Raw genomic sequence first — 18,235 nt, 5'->3', positions numbered from 1 at the left:
AGCCTTTAGTGAACCCTCGTTTCTTGCTTATTATCTGTACTGTTGTCCACTTGGCAATTGTTCAGGCCTCTGTGTTGTTACTGATTTTTGTATGTATATATATATATATGTCTTGTTTTTCCAACTAGATTGTGAGCTCCTTAAGGGCAGAGCCATGAATTATACCTCTTTGTATCCCCAGTGCCTTGCATACAGTAAGCACTCAATAAATATTTAATGATGATGACCTGCTCTGATATTCTGCTTTTCCCTATGGATACATCTATGCCACATAAGGACAACATCTACCCATCACAGTAGTTCTTGGCTGTTTTCAACCAGCCCTCTGGAGTGGCATCTATTAATATATATCTTACTCTTCCTGGTACAGCAGAAATAGCCCTAAACACCAGAACATTTTTAAAAAGTCTGTAACAGCTGTGCTGTAGCACACTGAGGAATAACAACCAGCTCATGTCAGAGAGGAAGCATAACCATTCCATTAGAAACTACCAGAGATCATTTCAATCTTCCTGTTCTTTATCCTGGAATTGGAACTAGCTTGTGAGCTTTAAAAAAAATTAGTACCTGGGTCCCACTATTACAGGGATTCTAATTTAAGTGCTCTGTCACCTAGAGTTTTTTTAAAGAGTCCCGATGATTCCAACGTGCAGCCAAAGTTGAGAATAACTGCCACGAAGGAGACATATATGTACTTACAGAAACACATACATACATCGAGAGAGAAACACTACTCTAGTTGTCTATGAAAAGAACTTTCAAATGACTGATCCATCCTGGTCCAAAAGATTTCTAAGAAGGTGAACTCTATATGCTTTTCATTGGTTTTTCTGTATTGTCAGCAAGGATTTTGAGTTTCTTTAACTCCTGAGGGTTTAAGCACATAATTCTTTCATCTGTAGCTGCTCACCACACCCTGTATTTCAGAAATTCAAAGACATCTTAGGTCCCATTTAACATGCCTTTTTAGTTTTGCTTTACACATTCTTTTTTTTTATCCGCTCCCCCAAGACAGAATCTTGCTCTGTTGCCCAGGCTGGAGTGCAGTGGAATCATCTTGGCTCACTGCAACCTCTGCCTCCTGGGTCCAAGCAATTCTCCGGTCTCAGCCTCCCAAGTAGCTGGGATTACAGGAGCGAGCCACCACACCTGGCTATTTTTTTTTTTCCGCTGTATTTTTAGTAGAGACAGCGTTTCACCATGTTGGCCAGGCTGGTCTTGAACTCCTGACCTTGTGATCCGCCCACTTTGGCCTCCCAAAGTGCTGGGATTACAGGCATGAGCTACCATGCCCCACCGCTTTATACATTCTTAAAAAATGTTTTAAAATGGACTTGAATAATTGCTTAATGATGGTTTCATAGCCTGTCAACTCAAAGTGCCTAAGGGAATGGTCAGTGCTAGAAGCAGTCTGAGGAAACCAATGAGCCTTACTTACAGGTTTCAATAGGATAAAGGATTGAGCCAGCAAATTGCTCAGGAAGTGGTCATGAGCCAATCGGATGCTTTCAAAGTCTCGGGTAGAATTGATTTGATGAAGCAGCTGGGAGAACTGAGACTCCAACACATCTACCTGATAGACATTACACAAAAATTTTAGCACCTTGCATATTCTAAGCACTCGAAGACATTAAGATGCCTGACAGATTGAAATGAAAATGCTTTGCCCCCACTCATCTTCCTTCTAACCAAGTCACATTAAGGCTGACCAAAGACACCCTTGTAGGAAGTTATTTGCATAATTCTGAACCCCCTCCCTCCAACGTCCTGGCTGACCACTCTCCCCTGCCCCATCCTTTTCTCTTTTTCTTTTTTTTTGAGATGGAGTCTTGCTCTGCCGCCCAAGCTGGAGTGCAGTGGTGCAATCCTGGCTCACTGCAACCTCCACATCCCAGGGTTCAAGCAATTCTCCTGCCTCAGCCTCCTGAGTAGCTAGGATTACAGGTGCCCACTACCACGTGTGGCTAATTTTTGTATTTTTAGTAGAGAGGGGGTTTCACCATGTTGGCCAGGTTGGTCTCGAACTCCTGACCTCAGGCGATCTGTTTGGCTCAGCCTCCCAAAGTGCTGGGATTACAGGCGTGAGCCACTGCGCCTGGCCTCCCCTGCCCCATCCTAATCCACTCATGCCACATTCCCTCTACTGACTGACTTGGTCACCTATAGGATTCCAGAAGTTATAGCAAACAATAAAAATAAGGGGCAAGTCAACAATAAATAACAGATTGTTGATGAGGATTCTTTAAAATGCCTTTAAGAGGCTGGTGTGGTGCCGGTTCATGCCTATAATCCCAGCACTTTGGGAGGCAAAGGCAGGAGGATCACTTGAAGCCTGGAGTTTTTTTTTCTTTTTTTGGAGATGGAGTCTCACTCTGTTGCCCAGGCTGGAGCACAATGGCATGATCTTGGCTCACTGCAACCTCCACCTCCCAGGTTCAGGTGATTCTCCTACCTCAGCCTCCCAGGTAGCTGGGACTACAGGCAGGCGCCACCACGATCGGCTAATTTTTTTGTATTTTTAGTAGAGATGGTGTTTCACCATGTTGGCCAGGCTGGTCTCGAACTCCTGACCTCAAGTGATCCGCCCACCTCAGCCTCCCAAAGTGCTGAGATTACAGACGTGAGCCACCACACCTGGCTGAAGCCAGGAGTTTGAGACCAGCCTGGGCAACAAAGTGAGAATCCATCTCTACAAAAAGTAAAAAGAAACCAGCTGGGTGTGGCGGCATGTATCTGTAGTCACAGCTACTTGAGAGGCTGAGGCAGGGGGATCCAGGAGCTTGAGGCGTCAGTGAGCTATGACTGCACCACTGCATTCCAGCCTGGGAAACAGAGAAAGACCCTGTCTCTAAAAAATAATAAAATAAAATAAAATGCTTTTTTTATTTTAAGAAACATGCTTGGTGATATAACTCCTCAATTTTCCCAAACCCCACCATTTTATCAAATACAAACTTGTAGTCCCTATTCAATACTCCCTGCCAACCTCCTAGATGTTTTTCCATACCCCTTCCTTCTACTCATCTCTTAGCACAGACCTGGAGATAGTACTGAAGATTATCCACCAAAAATGCCATGTGATTTCTTAGGCGCCACTTGATCGCATCAGTCTGGTTGGACTTGAGGTGCTTGCGCTGCATTTGTAGGGCCCAGCAGTGCTGCAGCTCAGCTTGCACCCGGCGCACGCTCAGTAAGTACTTAAAAACAACATTGTACCTAGGACAGAAATGACAGGATATTCAAGACAAAAATTTCATCCCCTGCACTTCCCCCACATGACAGACTCTAGGACTTTGTGCCACCCACTCCTCTCACAAACAGGCAGTAAGGAAAGAGTGACTAGAGATGTAGACAAATAAATTATAATTTATTTATACAATGGAATATTATATAGCAGTCAAATGAATGAACTCCAGCTATACAACAAGATGAGACCCCATCTCTGCATTTTTTAGATAACTTGGGAAATTTCAATGTGGACTGGATATTAGATTATAAGGGACTGCTGTTAATTTTACTGGCTGTGATAATGGCATTATAGTTCTGCTGAAATATGCCTTTTTGAATGGTTGACTCGTGTTGCTTCTCATATTCAAAAATACGATTTTTGAATGAAAAAGGTAAATCACAAAAGATTACATATAGCCTTTTCTATAATGTGTTGGCTCATGCCTGTAATCCCGGCACTTTGGGAGGCCAAGGCAGGAGAATTACTTAAGCCCAGGGGTTCAAGACCAGCCTGAGCAACATAGTGAGATGCCATCTCTGCTAAAAATTAAAAAAATTAGCCAGGTGTGGTGGTTCCCACCTATAGTCCCAGCTACTTCGGAGATTGAGGCAGGAGGATTGCTTGAACCCAGGGATCAAGGCTGCAGTGTGCTGCCTGGGCAACAGAGCAAGACCCTGTCTCAAAAAAAATAGTGTGTTATGAATCAAGGATTATGATGAATCTGATTCTCTGTCCCTGAGAGCTGAAAGTAAAATAGCTTCCCTCTGAGACAGACTCCTGCTCCTGCCTCCCTGCAAGTTCAGGTGGTAACTGCTTAATGTTGAGACTCCATACTGGAAAGACACACGGCAAGAACAGCTGATTCCTGGTAGAATAGGATTTATTTACCTGTTTGTAGGAAGGCTTGCAGAAGACAGTCCCATTCTGTTTGGTTTTTAAAATTATCTATTTCTAAAGGAACAAACATAATGAAATGATAGACCTTGTTTGGAAACTGATTTGAACAAACCCAAACATAAAGATAATTTCCAGATAACTGGAGAAATTTCAATGTAGACTGGATATTATTATAAAGGATTATAAGGGACTACTGTTAATTTTACTGGATGTGATAATGGCATTGTAGTTCTGTTGAAATATGCCTTTTTCAATTGTTTATTGGCAGAATGAAATGACTGTGATTTGGTTTATACAGCTCTAGCAAAAAAGTGGGGGAGGGACAGATAAAAGTAGTATAATGTTGATGGTTACTGAAGGTGAATAATGAGGACACAGGATTTTGTTATGGTCTATACTTTTGTTTATATTTAGAAATTTTTATAATGAAAATGAAAAAATACTTCTCAACTTGATTTCTTGAAGGGTGTTGAGAGCATATCAAGTTAGGAGGTAAGTGGACTGTGGGCCTATAGGATTCTGGGAGCTAAGGATCTTTGGAAGCTCTTTGTACAGGGTCCACGCCACTTGCTTAGCTGGGCCGTGGGCTCTGAATTTGCCATAGAAGCTTCTCCCTGAACCAGTCTCATCTTTTCTAGTTTATGCCCAGTCTATTCTACCCTAAGCTTCTCTACCTCAGAAAAGCAGAGAGGGCTAGGAAGAAGAACAGGAAGGATTAAGAGTGGTGGCTGGAAGAAGAGATGGCCTTTTTGTTTCCCTTTTCTTCATTCCTCTGGCTTCACAGAGTATGACAGCTTCAATCCTCCATCCAGGCCAGGGGCCAGTTCTCTGACCAGTAATTGGGTTTGGGAAGTTCCTAGATACGGTGTGAGGATAGATTTCAAAAGCCACCACCAGTCACATTTGCTTCTCTTACCTCTTTTCTGTAGCTCTCTGGTTTGGGGACATTAGCTCCTGACCAAGCCAAGCAACAGCACTTGGCAAGCTCTCATGATAAAGAACAAGGCTGACCTGACAGAAGGAGACTCCAGCTTGGTCAGCTCCTTTATTCCACCTCCAAGCTTGGCTGCCCCTGTTGTCTCTCCCTGGGGATAAGGAGGCAGTCTTCTCCCCAGTGGCTAACACCCATAGCGAACATGCAGGCTGGAAGACTTTCCCAAGTAAATCAACAAAAAATATTACAAAAGTGAGGGAGAGACCTTGTCAGATGTGATGGAATCATCAAGGGCCATTATCTCGACATGGTGCCTGAGACCTTATTTTCCAGAGCTCACAAACTGGCGGCCTACAAACTGCTTATTATTTGGCAATTTTAAAAAAAGATGGTTTGAAGTAGATATGCCCTCCCACTGATTCCAACTCTGTGTCTCATATCTGTGGCTTCACTTATTAATGTGATCAGTCTAGCCCCTGAAGGCATAAGGGTTTACAACTTTTGATTTACAGATTGTTAAAAACTAGTTGGGTGGCTCTCTTGCTCCCGTTAATTTTTTTTTTTTTTTTTTTTACGAGATGGGGGTCTCACTATGTTGCCCAGGATGGATTTGAAATCCTGGGCTTAAGGGATCCTCCTGCCTCAGGCTCTGGACTAGCTGGGATTACAGGTGTGTGCCACCACACCTTGCTCTCCCACTAATTCTGTTCCTGCTAGTTTCTTCCCTTACAAGTAAGGTGGGTCATATTTACCTGTGAGAAACTCAGAAATACTCACTTTTCTAGGACAGCTGGGGTGAAGAGAATATGTAGTGGCCACTGTACTTTGTAGGAAAGACCTAGGGCTGCCCAGCCAGATGCAGGGGCTTCCCGGGGAGAAGTTTCCCGAGAAGGCCCTTCTCTTGCCTGAGTACCATCTGCTGTGATAAAGAAAAGAAAAAAAGAAAAGAAAAGATAACAACTTGGTTAATCTAGAACTAGAGACTCAACAAGTGAGTAACATTAATGAAACTAGAGCTCACAGGAGTTCAAGACCAGCCTGGGCAATACAGTGAAACTCCGTCTCTACTAAAAATACATAAATTAGCTGGGCGTGGTGGCACGCACTTGTAGTCCCAGCTACTCAGGGGGGCTGAGGCATGAAATTGTTTGAACCTGGAAGGCGGAGGTTGTAGTGAGCCAAGATTGTGCCACTGCACTCCAGCCTGGGCAACAGAGTGAGACTCTGTCTCCAAAAGAAAAGCAACAGAGCTTATTGGAGTCTGCGATGTCAGAAGCTTACAGGGGACACAAAGAAGGGGGCAAGGAAACTTCTATGTGAGGTTCTCTTGGGAGGTCTTCTAGAGATTCTTTCCTCAGCCTTAAAATCTGGGGGCTGGAAATAAATAAACAGGGACCATTCCAGCAGCATGACCAAAAAAAAAAAAAAAAACTCAACTCCCCCAAAACATGGCCTGGGCATCTCACTTAGCCTCTCTGGACTTCTGGACTTTCCTTTTCTTCTCTATAGAATTATAGTACTATACTAGCTGATTTCTAAGATCCAAAATTATATGGTTTCTGTGGCGGGGGATGGAAGCAGAGATGGGAAAATGGATGATGACCAGTAGGAACTCTAAGGTGGCAGGGAGGAATGGCAAACCTTTGTGCTCCTTTCCGTGATACTCAATTGTCAAGTGCAACAGAGGGAGAAGGTTGTCATCATCTAGCAATACCTTGTGTGCTGACTGTTGAAAGGCCACATTCACATCTGCAAGGAAGAACACGCAGGCTGATAGGGACGCCTGGCTACATAACAAACCCAGACTCCTCCAGCTTTCCACTTCTCCCCCAGCATGCCCAATGCTAACAGCAGGACACAGTGGACGTCTGTTGCATTTGTCTAACATCCATGCATCCTTCTCTTCTTGCTGACAAACTGCCTCCTGATTTTCCTTGGAGAATCATCCCTATTCAGTACAGTTCACATATTTCCAGTGGGTTAGTGCTAGACAACACCCGATTCTAAGGGTAGCTGGGTGATGTAGGCATGCTCAAATGGAATGTAATACTCTACTTTGTTATGCTATATTGTTTAGGGATATTAACATGACCAAGCCAGGCCAATCCAGAGGCTCTATTCAGACTTTAAAAGAGTCCAGCTCTTTTTTCAAGATAAACAGGGGCTTAGTAGGATGTAAACTTGGCTAGAGACTATCTTGCTACCACACAGAGCAGGCCTGTCTGAGAAGAAAGAGGTAAAAGATGGAAAAAGACCAAGTCCTAAAGGTGCCACACCCGTCACTGGATCAAACTTAGCTGAAAACCATCATACGTCTGAGTTTTTCAGTTATGATCATCAATATATTATTTCTTTCCTTTCACTTTGCTTAAGTGAGTTTGAATTGGATTTTCTGATATTTGCAACCACAAGTACTTATATTTGTACTATATAAATACAGTGGACATCTATGGTTTTACTGAGTTAGAAAAATGATCAGCCTGTGTGTATGTATTTTCTTTCTCATAGTTTTTTTTTTGGATCCTTTCCCAACTCTACTCATGCAGTATGAATGGGAATGGACATCAGCTGGTCAAGGGGTAGACTCTTCACTGAACTAGGCATAGCCTAGTGTCTGACCTCTTTGACTGATACAGGGATAGGGATGTGATGTGGGCTGGGCCAATCAAAACCTAGATAATTCCCTAGAATTCTCTAACTTGCAACAAGAGGGACTGGGTTCAGTTCCTTCCATAGAGGACACTGTGAGGCATATTCCTGGGAGCTGCTGTGATCATGTTTCCAGAAGGTCATCAAAGCGTTCACAAGAGACACAGACAAGATATGGTGAATGAGACAGAGAGAGAGAGAGAATGAATCCAAGTTGTCCAACTGGGGTTTTAGATACAATAGCAAATCCATTTTCCTTTCCTAACTAGGCTAGCTGGGGTGAGTTTCCATCATTCACACCTAAAGAATTCTACTACAGAACTACAAGCAGCACTAAGTCCCAATATGGCCCATAAAGTATATATGGCTATAATCCAATCAGAAAAAATACCTGGTGTGAAGGCCTGAACCAACTCTTCCAGGAAGGGTCATAGGCCAAGACACTGTTCCCAATGACCCCAGCATGAAGCCTACCTGCAAGGGCCTTCCATCTCTGGAAGCCACTGCTCTGTAACTCATCAGCCTGCTCTTATGTGGAGCAGGCCTTAAAAGGGTCAGCAGCAGCCAAGAAATACCCTACAATGTCAATCAGTTGATCATTCTCAGGGCCACTGACAATTACCATGCTCAGTTACTGCAGTGGGCGGTGTTTTTAACATGTGTTGAGCTGTGTCAATGAAGGCCTGAAACAGTTCTCCACGTCCCAGAAGGTAAAAGTCTTTAATGATCTGAGGAAAGAATTTCAATTTACAATTCAGTAAAGCAAGGCAGGAGCTCCTCACTGTCCTAAGGAATTACACATATACAGTAATTTCTAATTTCATCAATTTGAGCCCAAGCTACAGAAGATATAGGCATTTGGCATTTCAAAGAGGCATACTTAGTTCCACATAGCAGGATAACTGGTATGTATTTGGCATTATTTTTTCAATAGTAACATAATTATATATATATGCCAGAAAAAAGTACACTCCCAAATCTTTGTATTATAGTAGATTTGTGGCATTAGGTATAGTTTGCTCACTTGGATAAGAACAAATGAGTTGACTCTGGAAGTCTGGGTATAGGCAACCAGTGCTCTCAGGAAACGTCAGAGAATGCAAGTCACTGCCTACCAGCATCGCCGTAAGAATTACAACAGCTAAGCCATTACCTTCAGCTGACCCAGTAAATCCGATTCTTCTACCATCAACTTCCAGAGATGCTATGAAAACAACCAACAAAACAGGGACAAATTTCATTACAGTGAGAACTCCTGCAAAGAATGGTTCCATACAAATCCAGCAATGTATTAAAAGAAGACTATAGCTTGCCCCACATAGAAAAATTTACTCAAAACGATCAATGTATTATTCCGTTCTCGCACTGCTGTAAAGAATACCTTAGACTGGGTAATTATGAAGAAAAGAGGTTGAGTTGCTCACAGTTCTGCAGGCTATACAGGAAGCATGGTGGCTTCAGCTTGGCTTCTAGGGAGGCCTCAGGAAACTTACAATCATGGCAGAAGGCAAAGGCGTCTCACATGGCAGGAGTAGGAGCAAGAGAGAGCAAGGGGGAGGTGCTGCACACATTTAAACAACCAGATCTCACAAGAACTTACTATTGTGAGGACAGTACCAAGGGGAATGGTGCCATTCATGAGAAACTGCCCCATGAACCAATCATCTCCCACCACGCCCCTACAACTCAAGAAATTTTGGCGGGGACACAGGTCCAAGCATATCAATCATAGACCTGGGTATAAAACTGAAAACTATAAAATTTCTGGAAGAAAACAGAAGAGAAAATCTTAGTATCCTTGAGTTAGGCAGAGTTCTTAGACATAACACCAAAAACATGATCCATAAAAGAAAAAAAAAAGGTAAACTAGATTTCATCAAAATTAACAACTTCTGGGACAAGTCATAAATTGTGAGAAAATAGGCCAGGCGCGGTGGCTCATGCCTGTAAATCCCAGCACTTAAGGAGGCTGAGGTGGGCGGATCACAAGGTTAGGAGTTCCAGACCATCCTGCCTAACACGGTGAAACCCCATCTCTACTAAAAGTACAAAAATTAGCCGGGCATGGTGGCAGGCGCCTGTAGTCCCAGCTACTTGGGAGGCAGAGGAAGAAGAATTGCTTGAACCCAGGAGGCAGAGCTTGCAGTGAGCCAAGATTGCGCCACCGCACTCCAGCCTGGGCAACAAGGCAAGACTCTGTCTCAAAAAAAAAAAAAAAAAAAAAAAATTGTAAGAAAATATTTGTAAGTCACATATCTGTTAAAGAACTTAAATTCAGAATACATAAAGGACTCTCAAAATTCAACAACAAGAAAACAAAAACCCAATACAAAATAGGCAAAGAGGCACATGAAAAAATGTTCAACCTCTTAGTCATTACAGGCATGCAAATAAAAGACAGTGGGGAATCCCAGCACTTTGGGAGGCCAAGGTGGGCAGAGCACGAGGTCAAGAGATTGAAATCACATTTTCTAAATCATAAATGTGGCACATATACACTATGGAATACTATGCAGCCATAAAAAATGATGAGTTCATGTCCTTTGCGGGGACATGGATGAAACTGGAAACCATCATTCTCAGCAAACTATCGCAAGGACAAAAAACCAAACACCGCGTGTTCTCACTCACAGGTGGGAATTGAACAATGAGAACACATGGACACAGGAAGGGGAACATCACACACCGAGGACTGTTGTGGGGTGGGGGGAGGGGGGAGGGATAGCATTAGGAGATATACCTAATGCTAAATGATGAGTTAATGGGTGCAGCACACCAACATGGCACATGTATACATATGTAACAAACCTGCACGTTGTGCACATGTACCCTAAAACTTAAAGTATAATAATAATAAAATTAAAAACTGGCCAACATGGTGAAACCCCATCTCTACTAAAAATACAAAAAATTGGCTGGGCGTGGTGGCGGGTGCCTGTAATCCCAGCTGCTCGGGAGGCTGAGGCAGGGGAATCGCTTGAACCCGCGAGACGGAGGTTGCAGTAAGCAGAGATTGCGCCACTGCACTCCAACCTGGCAACAGAGTGAGACTCCGTCTTAAAAAAAAAAAAAGACACTGGGAAGCCACCCAAATATCTATCAAGGATGAATGGATAAACACACTGGTATAAACGATAGAATACTAGTAAGCAATATAAAGGAATAAACCACTGATAAATGCAACATGGGTTCATCTCAAAATAATTATGCTGAGTAAAAGAAGCCTGGTCTCCTCCTCCAAAAGAGTGCATACTGTATGATTTCATTTTTATCAACTCTTAGAAAGTGCAAACTAACCTAGAGTGACAGGGAGTAGATCAGATCAGTGGCTGCTTGGGGACTGGCAGGGTAGGAAGAGTGGGATGAAAGCACACAGAAAGGTTGCAAATAAAGGATGGAAGAGTGTATCAGGTAAATATGATTTGAAAGGAAGCTGGATAGTGATCTTAGTAACTAACAAAATAGAATCTAAGTAAAGACTATATTAGGCCAGGTGTGGTGGCTCACGCCTGTAATCCCAGCACTTTGGAAGGCTGAGGCGGGCGGATCACTTGAGCTCAGGAGTTCGGGATCAGCCAGCGCAACATGGCGAAACCCCATCTCTACTAAAAATACAAAAATTAGCCAGGCATAGTGGCACATGCCTGTAACCCCAGCTACTCAGGAGGCTGAGGCAGGAGAATCACTTGAACCCGGGAGGCAGAGGTTGCAGTGAGCCGAGATCACGCCACTGCACTCCAGCCTGGGTGACAGAGCAAAACTCCGTCTCAAAACAAAACAAAACAAAACAAACAAACAAACAAAAACCAGACCCTGTATTAGTCCATAAAGAAACCTGCAATAGATTCCAAAGAAACAATATAATTCAGACTATGTTCTCCAACTATAATGCAATAAAATTAAAACAAATTCCTTGGTTAAAAAATCATAAACAAAATTAATTAGAATTATATAGAATATAATGAAAACACTACATGCCAAAAACTTGTAAGACACAGTCAAAACAATATGTAAAGTTTTATATATATTTCTCAGAAAACACAGGTTAAAAATAAAGGAGTCAAGCTTTCAACCTGGGAAAGAGTAAAAAAAAAAAACATGAAGGAAGAAACTAATAAAGAAAAAGGCAGATATCAATGAAACACAGAATTCAAACAAACAAAAAATATATATATATATGTGTGTGTGTGTGTGTGTGTGTGTGTGTGTGTGTGTCTCTCTATTTTATTTTATTTTGAGACGGAGTCTTACTCTATTACCCAGGCTGGAATGCAGTGGCGCCATCTCAGCTTGCTGCAACCTCTGCCTCCGAGGTTCAAGCAATTCTCCTGCTTCAGCCTCCCGAGTAGCTGGGACTATAGGCACGCACCACTGCACCTGGCTAATTTTTGTAGTTTATTTTAGTAGAGACAGGGTTTCGCCATGTTGGCCAGGCTGGTCTCAAACTCCTGACATCAAGTGATCCGCCTGCCTTGGCCTCCCAAAGTGCTGGAATTACAGGCATTAGCCACTGCGCCTGACCCCAAAATATATATTTAAAAAATAAAATTAAAAAAAGAAAAAGCCTGGTGGGCGCAGTGGCGCATGCCTACAGGCCCAGTTACTCGGGAGGCTGGGACAGAAGTTTCACTTGAGTCTAGGAATTCTGGGCTGTAGTGTGCTACACCAATCAGGTGTCCACAATAAATTCGGCATCAATACGGTGACCACCTGGGAGTGGGGGACCACCACGTTGCCTAAGGATGGGTGAATTGGCCCAGGTCAGAAATGAAGCAGGTCAAAACTGCAGTGCTGAGGTGTGATGGCTCACATCTGTAATCCCAGCACTTTGGGAGGCTGAGATGGGATGACTGCTTGAAGCCAAGAGTTCTAGACCGGCCTGGGCAACATACTGAGACTCTGTCTCTACAAAAGAGTTTAAAAATTAGCAGGGCATGATGATTTTCACCTGTAACACTAGCTACTCAGGAGGCTGAGGCAGGAGGATTGCTTTACCCTAAGAGTTCAAGATTACGGTGAGCTATAATGACATCACTGCACTCCAGCCTGGGAGATAGAACAAGACCCTGTCTCTGGGGAAAAAAAGAAAAAAGAAAATGAAAGGCCAGGAGCTGAGGCTCATGCCTATAATCCCTGTACTGTGGGAGGCTGAGGCAGAAGGGAAGATTGCTTGAGCCCAGGAATTGAAGGCTGCAGTGAACTAGGATTACACTACTGTACTCTAGCCTGGGCGACAGAGTAAGAAGAGTAAGACTGTGTCTCAAAAAAAAAAAAAAAAAAAAAAAAGGATTACCTGGGCATGGTGGCATGCACCTCTAGTCCCAGCTACTTGGGAGGCTGTGATGGGAAAATCGATTGAGACTGGAGATCGCGCTGCAGTGACTCATCATTGCACCACTGCTCTCCAGCTTGGGTGACAGAGCGAGAAGCTGTTTCTACAAATTTTTTTTAAATTAAAGAAAAAGCCAGGCCCAGTGGCTCACACCTATAATCCCAGCACTTTGAGAAGCCGAGGCAGGTGGATCACTTGAGGTCAGGAGTTCGAGACCAGCCTGGCCAACATGGTGAAACCCCATCTTTACTAAATACAAAAATTAGCTGGGCGTTGTGCACGCCTGTAATCCCAGCTACTCAGGAGCTGAGGTGAGAGAATCCCTTGAACCTGGGAGGTGGAGGCTGCAGTGAGACTCTGTCTCAAAAAAAAAAAAAAAAGAAAAAAGATTAAAAACAAAAGCTTGTTCTTTGAAAAGACTAATAAGACAATAAACAATAAAAAGAAATTTTAAATAAATAAAACATAAATGACTACAGATTTTTTAAATTAAATCTACATGAAATAGGTAAATTCCTAGAAAATACCAAAATTAATACAAGAAATACCTGTTTTATGTCAATAGGTTTTAAATACACTGAACTAGTTAAGTTTTCCCTCCTAAAAATATCTAGCTTAGATTATTTTTCAGGTAAATTCAAACTTTCAGTAAGAATTCCTGTCTTATATAAACTGTTCTAAAAAATAGAAAAAGAACAAAACCTAACTAGCCCATTTTATGAGGACTGTAGAATCGTTATTCCAAAACCACATAAGCAAAATACAGGAAAAGAAGGGTACAGTCTTATTTCATAGTGACATGATTCGGCTGTGTCCCCACCCAAACCTCATCTTGAATTGTAGCTTCCATAACTCCCACGTGTTGTGGGAGGAACCCGGTGGGAGGTGATTGAATCATGGGGGTGGTCTTTCTCATGGTGTTCTTCTGAGAGGGAATAAATCACTCTCATAAAGGGGTGATTTACTTTATAATAAATTATATATTTTATATATTTTTATAGTATTTTATAAAGGGGAGTCCCCCTACAGAAGCTCTCTTGCCTGCTGCCACGTAAGACCTGACTATGCTCCTCATTCGCCTTCAGCCATGACTGTGAGGCCTCCCCAGCCATGTGGAACTGTGAGTTCATTAAACCACTTTCCTTTATAAATTACCCAGTCTTGGTTATGTCTTTATTAGCAGCATGAGAACAGACTAATACAACTAGTGAACACAGATGTAAAACATCCAGTCAAGTAGTGTTTATCTCAGGAAGAATCAGTACCTCAAAATCTAACCAGAAATTTATCATATAAATAGACTAAAGGAGAAAAATAACCCAGAGCAAGAAACTGAACCTTAATTGATACAGAAAGAGCAGTTGATAAAATTCAACATCTACTTATGATAAAAAAAAAACTCTGGACTGGGTATGGTGGCTCACAGAAGGACCACCTGAGCCGAGGAGTTGAAGACCAGCCTGGGCAACACAGCAAGACCCCATCTCAAAAAATAAAAATAAAATAGAAGGAAAGTTCTCTCATTTGCAGATGGTATGATCATCTACTTAGAACAACTGATAGAATCAGACTATTACAACAAAAAGAGTTCAACACGTTGCAAGTTATAAGATTAACCTACAAAAAGTAATACCACCATTTCTCTATGTAAGCAGTAAAAACTAAAGACATAATTAAAATAAAAACTATTAAGTACCTCAGAATTTTTAAAACCTTTTGTTGAAGTACTAAAATACATACAGAAAAGTACAAGTCATAAGTTCACAGCTTGAAGATTTTTACAAATTGAACACCTGTATTACCAGCACCCAGATCAAGAAATGGAACGAACTGAGTGCTGCCAGCACCCTAGAAGCCCCACTCATGCCCCTCCCATTGACTCAAAGGCAAATACAGTCCTGACCTCTAGCGCCAGATTCACTCTGCCTGTTTTTGAACTTTACAGAAATAGATTCACATAGTATACACACTTTAAAGAAAAAAATTTTTAAAGGAAAGAACCCCAAAAGGGATAAATATAACACATATTTACAAAACACTCCCCGCATTTCCTTCAGGGCACACCTTTTCATTGCTGTAGGCTGTTACTGTTGCAATAACGCCTTCCAAAGTCTATTAGCTACAATTCTAAGAAACTTCAAAGAGTCTGTGCTTCAGTTTGCTTATCATTTTTACAAATTGGAAATATAATTTCTGGCAAACTTTCACAAGAAAAAAACAATTTTTCCTATTGTTTATAATTCACTCAATACAATTTTACTTTCTTCCATTAATTATACTTTCCAAAGATTTATAATAAAAATGATAAAGCAACAGAACTAGATTCAATTTTCAAAAATGAAAGGAACTGATAACAACCCCTCTAGACTAGAAACTGCCTTGGCCTACAGATGGGGGTGAGGCAATGTCTTAAAATTTTGAAAGGACAGGAACATGGGTCATTTAGATATTTACCTGCCCAGAAAGAATCAAATCAAATGATACTTCACAGCCATTTTAAGATCAAACATTCTGTGTCTATATCACAGCTCTACCTCTGATGACCAGGAGTTTTTGAGACAGTGACTAGAAAGGGAAACCATATTTATAATAGATTACTGTGCTTCTAACCCATGGAGATTTGATGCTCTTAGCAGTTCCAGACACTGAGCGAAGTGCACTGCTTTTTAGTCCTGTCTGTTTCAAAAACCCCTGTAGAGGTTTGTCTTTGGTGGGTGGGCTGGCTTGCTTAAATAGAAGTACTTGCCGGGCATGGTGGCTCACACCTGTAATCTTAGCACTTTGGGAGGCCAAGGCAGGAGGATCACTTGAGCCCAAACATTCAAGACCAGCCTGGCCAACATGGTGAAACCCCCATCTCTATTAAAATACAAAAAAGTTTGCCAGGCATGCTGGTGCAGGCCTGCAGTCCCAGCTACTAAGGAGGCTGAGGCACGTGAATTGCTTCAACCCGGGAGGCGGAGGTTGTAGTGAGCCGCGATTGCTCCACTGCACTTCAGCCTGGGAGACAAAGCAAGACCCTGTCTCAAAACTAAACTAAACTAAAATAAAGGTACCTACCCTCTCCTGACCTACGAATCAGAAGCTCTGGAAGTAAGGACTTGGTGCAAGTGCAGGTTTTAAAATTTCCTCATGCGGGCCGGGCGCAGTGGCTCACATCTGTAATCCCAGGACTTTGGGAGGCTGAGGTTGGGAGGATCACTTGAGCTCACGAGTTTGAGACCAGCCTGGCCAACATGGTGAAACCCCATCTCTACTAAAAATGCAAAAATTAGGTGGGCATGGTAATGTGTGCCTGTAATCCCAGCTACTTGGGAGGCTGAGGCAGGAGAATCGCTTGAACCCGGGAGGCAGAGGTTGCAGTGAGCCGAGATCACACCATTGCACTCCAACCTGGGTGACAGAGAGAGACTCCATAAAAAAATAAAAAATAAAAAATAAAATTTTCTCATGCGATTCTATGCTTAGCCAACGTTGAAAGCCATGAATATAGTTAACAACACAGCTGACTAAATGTCTCATTTCGTGTTATCACATATCCATGAGACAAATGTTAATATAAGCCACAGAACATATATGCTCCTTTGAAAAATTACTGGTCACAATTTAAGTCGGTGGCACCAGCACAATTCAAAATGAAGAAGACTGCACACCATGAGTCGGAGGCCTGGCACTGACCTTACTATGGCTACTCACTGTGCCACACCAGACAAGCCAGACAAGTCAGCTTGCTGAGTGTTTGCTTCATTTATAAGAATGAGAAAATAATATTTGTTCTGCTTTCCTCATAAGATGATTGTGTATAGAAATGAAAGTACAAGTTATAAGCCATACTAAACTACAAGAAAGACATGAAATTTAGTCAGAATTAGTTGATTCCTAGGAGTTATTGCAAACGATAGAGACAGATCCAAAATGCTGATTTTCAGAATTTAAACCAAGACCTCCCCTTTATTCAACTAACCAACCAACTAAAAACCACCTGTCTTTTAGTTAGATAGGAAAACGGGAAGGCAGTTCTGCCTCTGTTAATGAAAACAGAGGCTTTTCTTTTCTACTTCCTGCCTTCAACTCTCTGCAACAGCTCTTTCTAAGCTCGGTTCTTACCACATCAAGAAAAAAACAAAAGTCAAGTAACTCAATGTCTTTTTTTTTTTTTTTTGAGACAGAGTCTTGCTCTGTCGCCCAGGCTGGAGTGCAATGGTGTGATCTCGGCTGACTGCAACCTCCGCCTCCCAGGTTCAAGTGATTCTCCTGCCTCAGCCTCGTAAGTAGCTGGGACTACAGGTGCACACCACCACACCCGACTCATTTTTGTATTTTTAGTAGAGACGAGGTTTCACCATGTTGGCTGGGCTGGTCTTGAACTCCTGATCTCAAGTGATCCACCTGCCTTGGCCTCCCAAAGTGTTGAGACTGCAGGCGTGAACCACTGTGCCCGACCAAGTAACTCAATTTCTAGGAAACTAGTCCAATTTTTCCTAAAAAAAAAAAAATACATATATATATATATATATATATGATGAAACACAAACCTCAGCCACAGTGCTGCGAATGCGATCCACCACCTGTTCAAAGTCCACCAAGCTGAAGAGTGGCTGTTGCTTGAGACGGTGCAGCTCTGCAGCAAAAGTGTCCTCCTGGTTTTTCAAAATGGATCCTGCAAAATAGGAAGGCAACGTCAAAGGAGGACGGAGAATACCCAGGACAGTTAGGGTTTTCTGGGGAGGGCTAATCTCGGTGGGGCAGCAACTTCACCTGCTTCTCAGACAAATGTCATGATTCTGCTACAATCTCAGGATAGGAATATTATCAACCACTTGCTCTGACCAGGCATGCTGTGGGGCCACATAGTATTAAGGAAGAAGAGCTTTTGAGGGTGCGGTACACTGGACAAGGAGATTTCTACCTTTTCTAGTCAGGTTCACATTTTGATTCTCAAACATCTGGACAGATTCTCCAACAAATAGGATTTTTTCAGCAACCCTCACTGGAATGTAGGATGGCAAAATCTCCACTCGTAGGGAAAACTGCTTCAGAGATGGTGCCAGCATGTTCTCTTCCTCAATCAGGCGCTAGTCAAGGAAAGAGTACACATTGAGACGCAGTGTGAAGCAAGAAAAAGAAAACAAGAAAATACCTGGTAACTCTCCCAACCCATGATTTAAAGTAAAGACGCAGGGACTTCAAATCT

General features: G+C 42.4%; 1 protein-coding gene across 4 annotated transcripts in view; it reads right to left on the bottom strand.

Annotated features, from left to right (window-relative positions):
- Positions 1-18,235, bottom strand: part of TUBGCP4 (tubulin gamma complex component 4) — a 35,683-nt gene that overhangs the window by 2,293 nt on the left and 15,155 nt on the right. For 2 of the 4 annotated variants that reach the window (XM_054452184.2, XM_054452186.2), the window contains exons 8-15: positions 17,951-18,116; positions 17,577-17,701; positions 8,863-8,913; positions 8,332-8,437; positions 6,702-6,809; positions 5,838-5,979; positions 3,039-3,216; positions 1,439-1,573 (exon numbers count right to left, since the gene is read on the bottom strand). In XM_054452184.2, coding sequence (XP_054308159.1) covers positions 1,439-1,573; positions 3,039-3,216; positions 5,838-5,979; positions 6,702-6,809; positions 8,332-8,437; positions 8,863-8,913; positions 17,577-17,701; positions 17,951-18,116 — 1,011 coding nt within the window. The remainder of the gene's footprint in view (positions 1-1,438; positions 1,574-3,038; positions 3,217-5,837; positions 5,980-6,701; positions 6,810-8,331; positions 8,438-8,862; positions 8,914-17,576; positions 17,702-17,950; positions 18,117-18,235) is intronic. The other 2 variants (XM_054452185.2, XM_054452187.2) reach the window with 1 other exon arrangement.

Source organism: Pongo pygmaeus, chromosome 16 (genome assembly GCF_028885625.2).
Source record: "Pongo pygmaeus isolate AG05252 chromosome 16, NHGRI_mPonPyg2-v2.0_pri, whole genome shotgun sequence".
NCBI classification, from domain to species: domain Eukaryota; kingdom Metazoa; phylum Chordata; class Mammalia; order Primates; family Hominidae; genus Pongo; species Pongo pygmaeus.
This window is presented reverse-complemented; position numbering and strand designations above follow the sequence as displayed.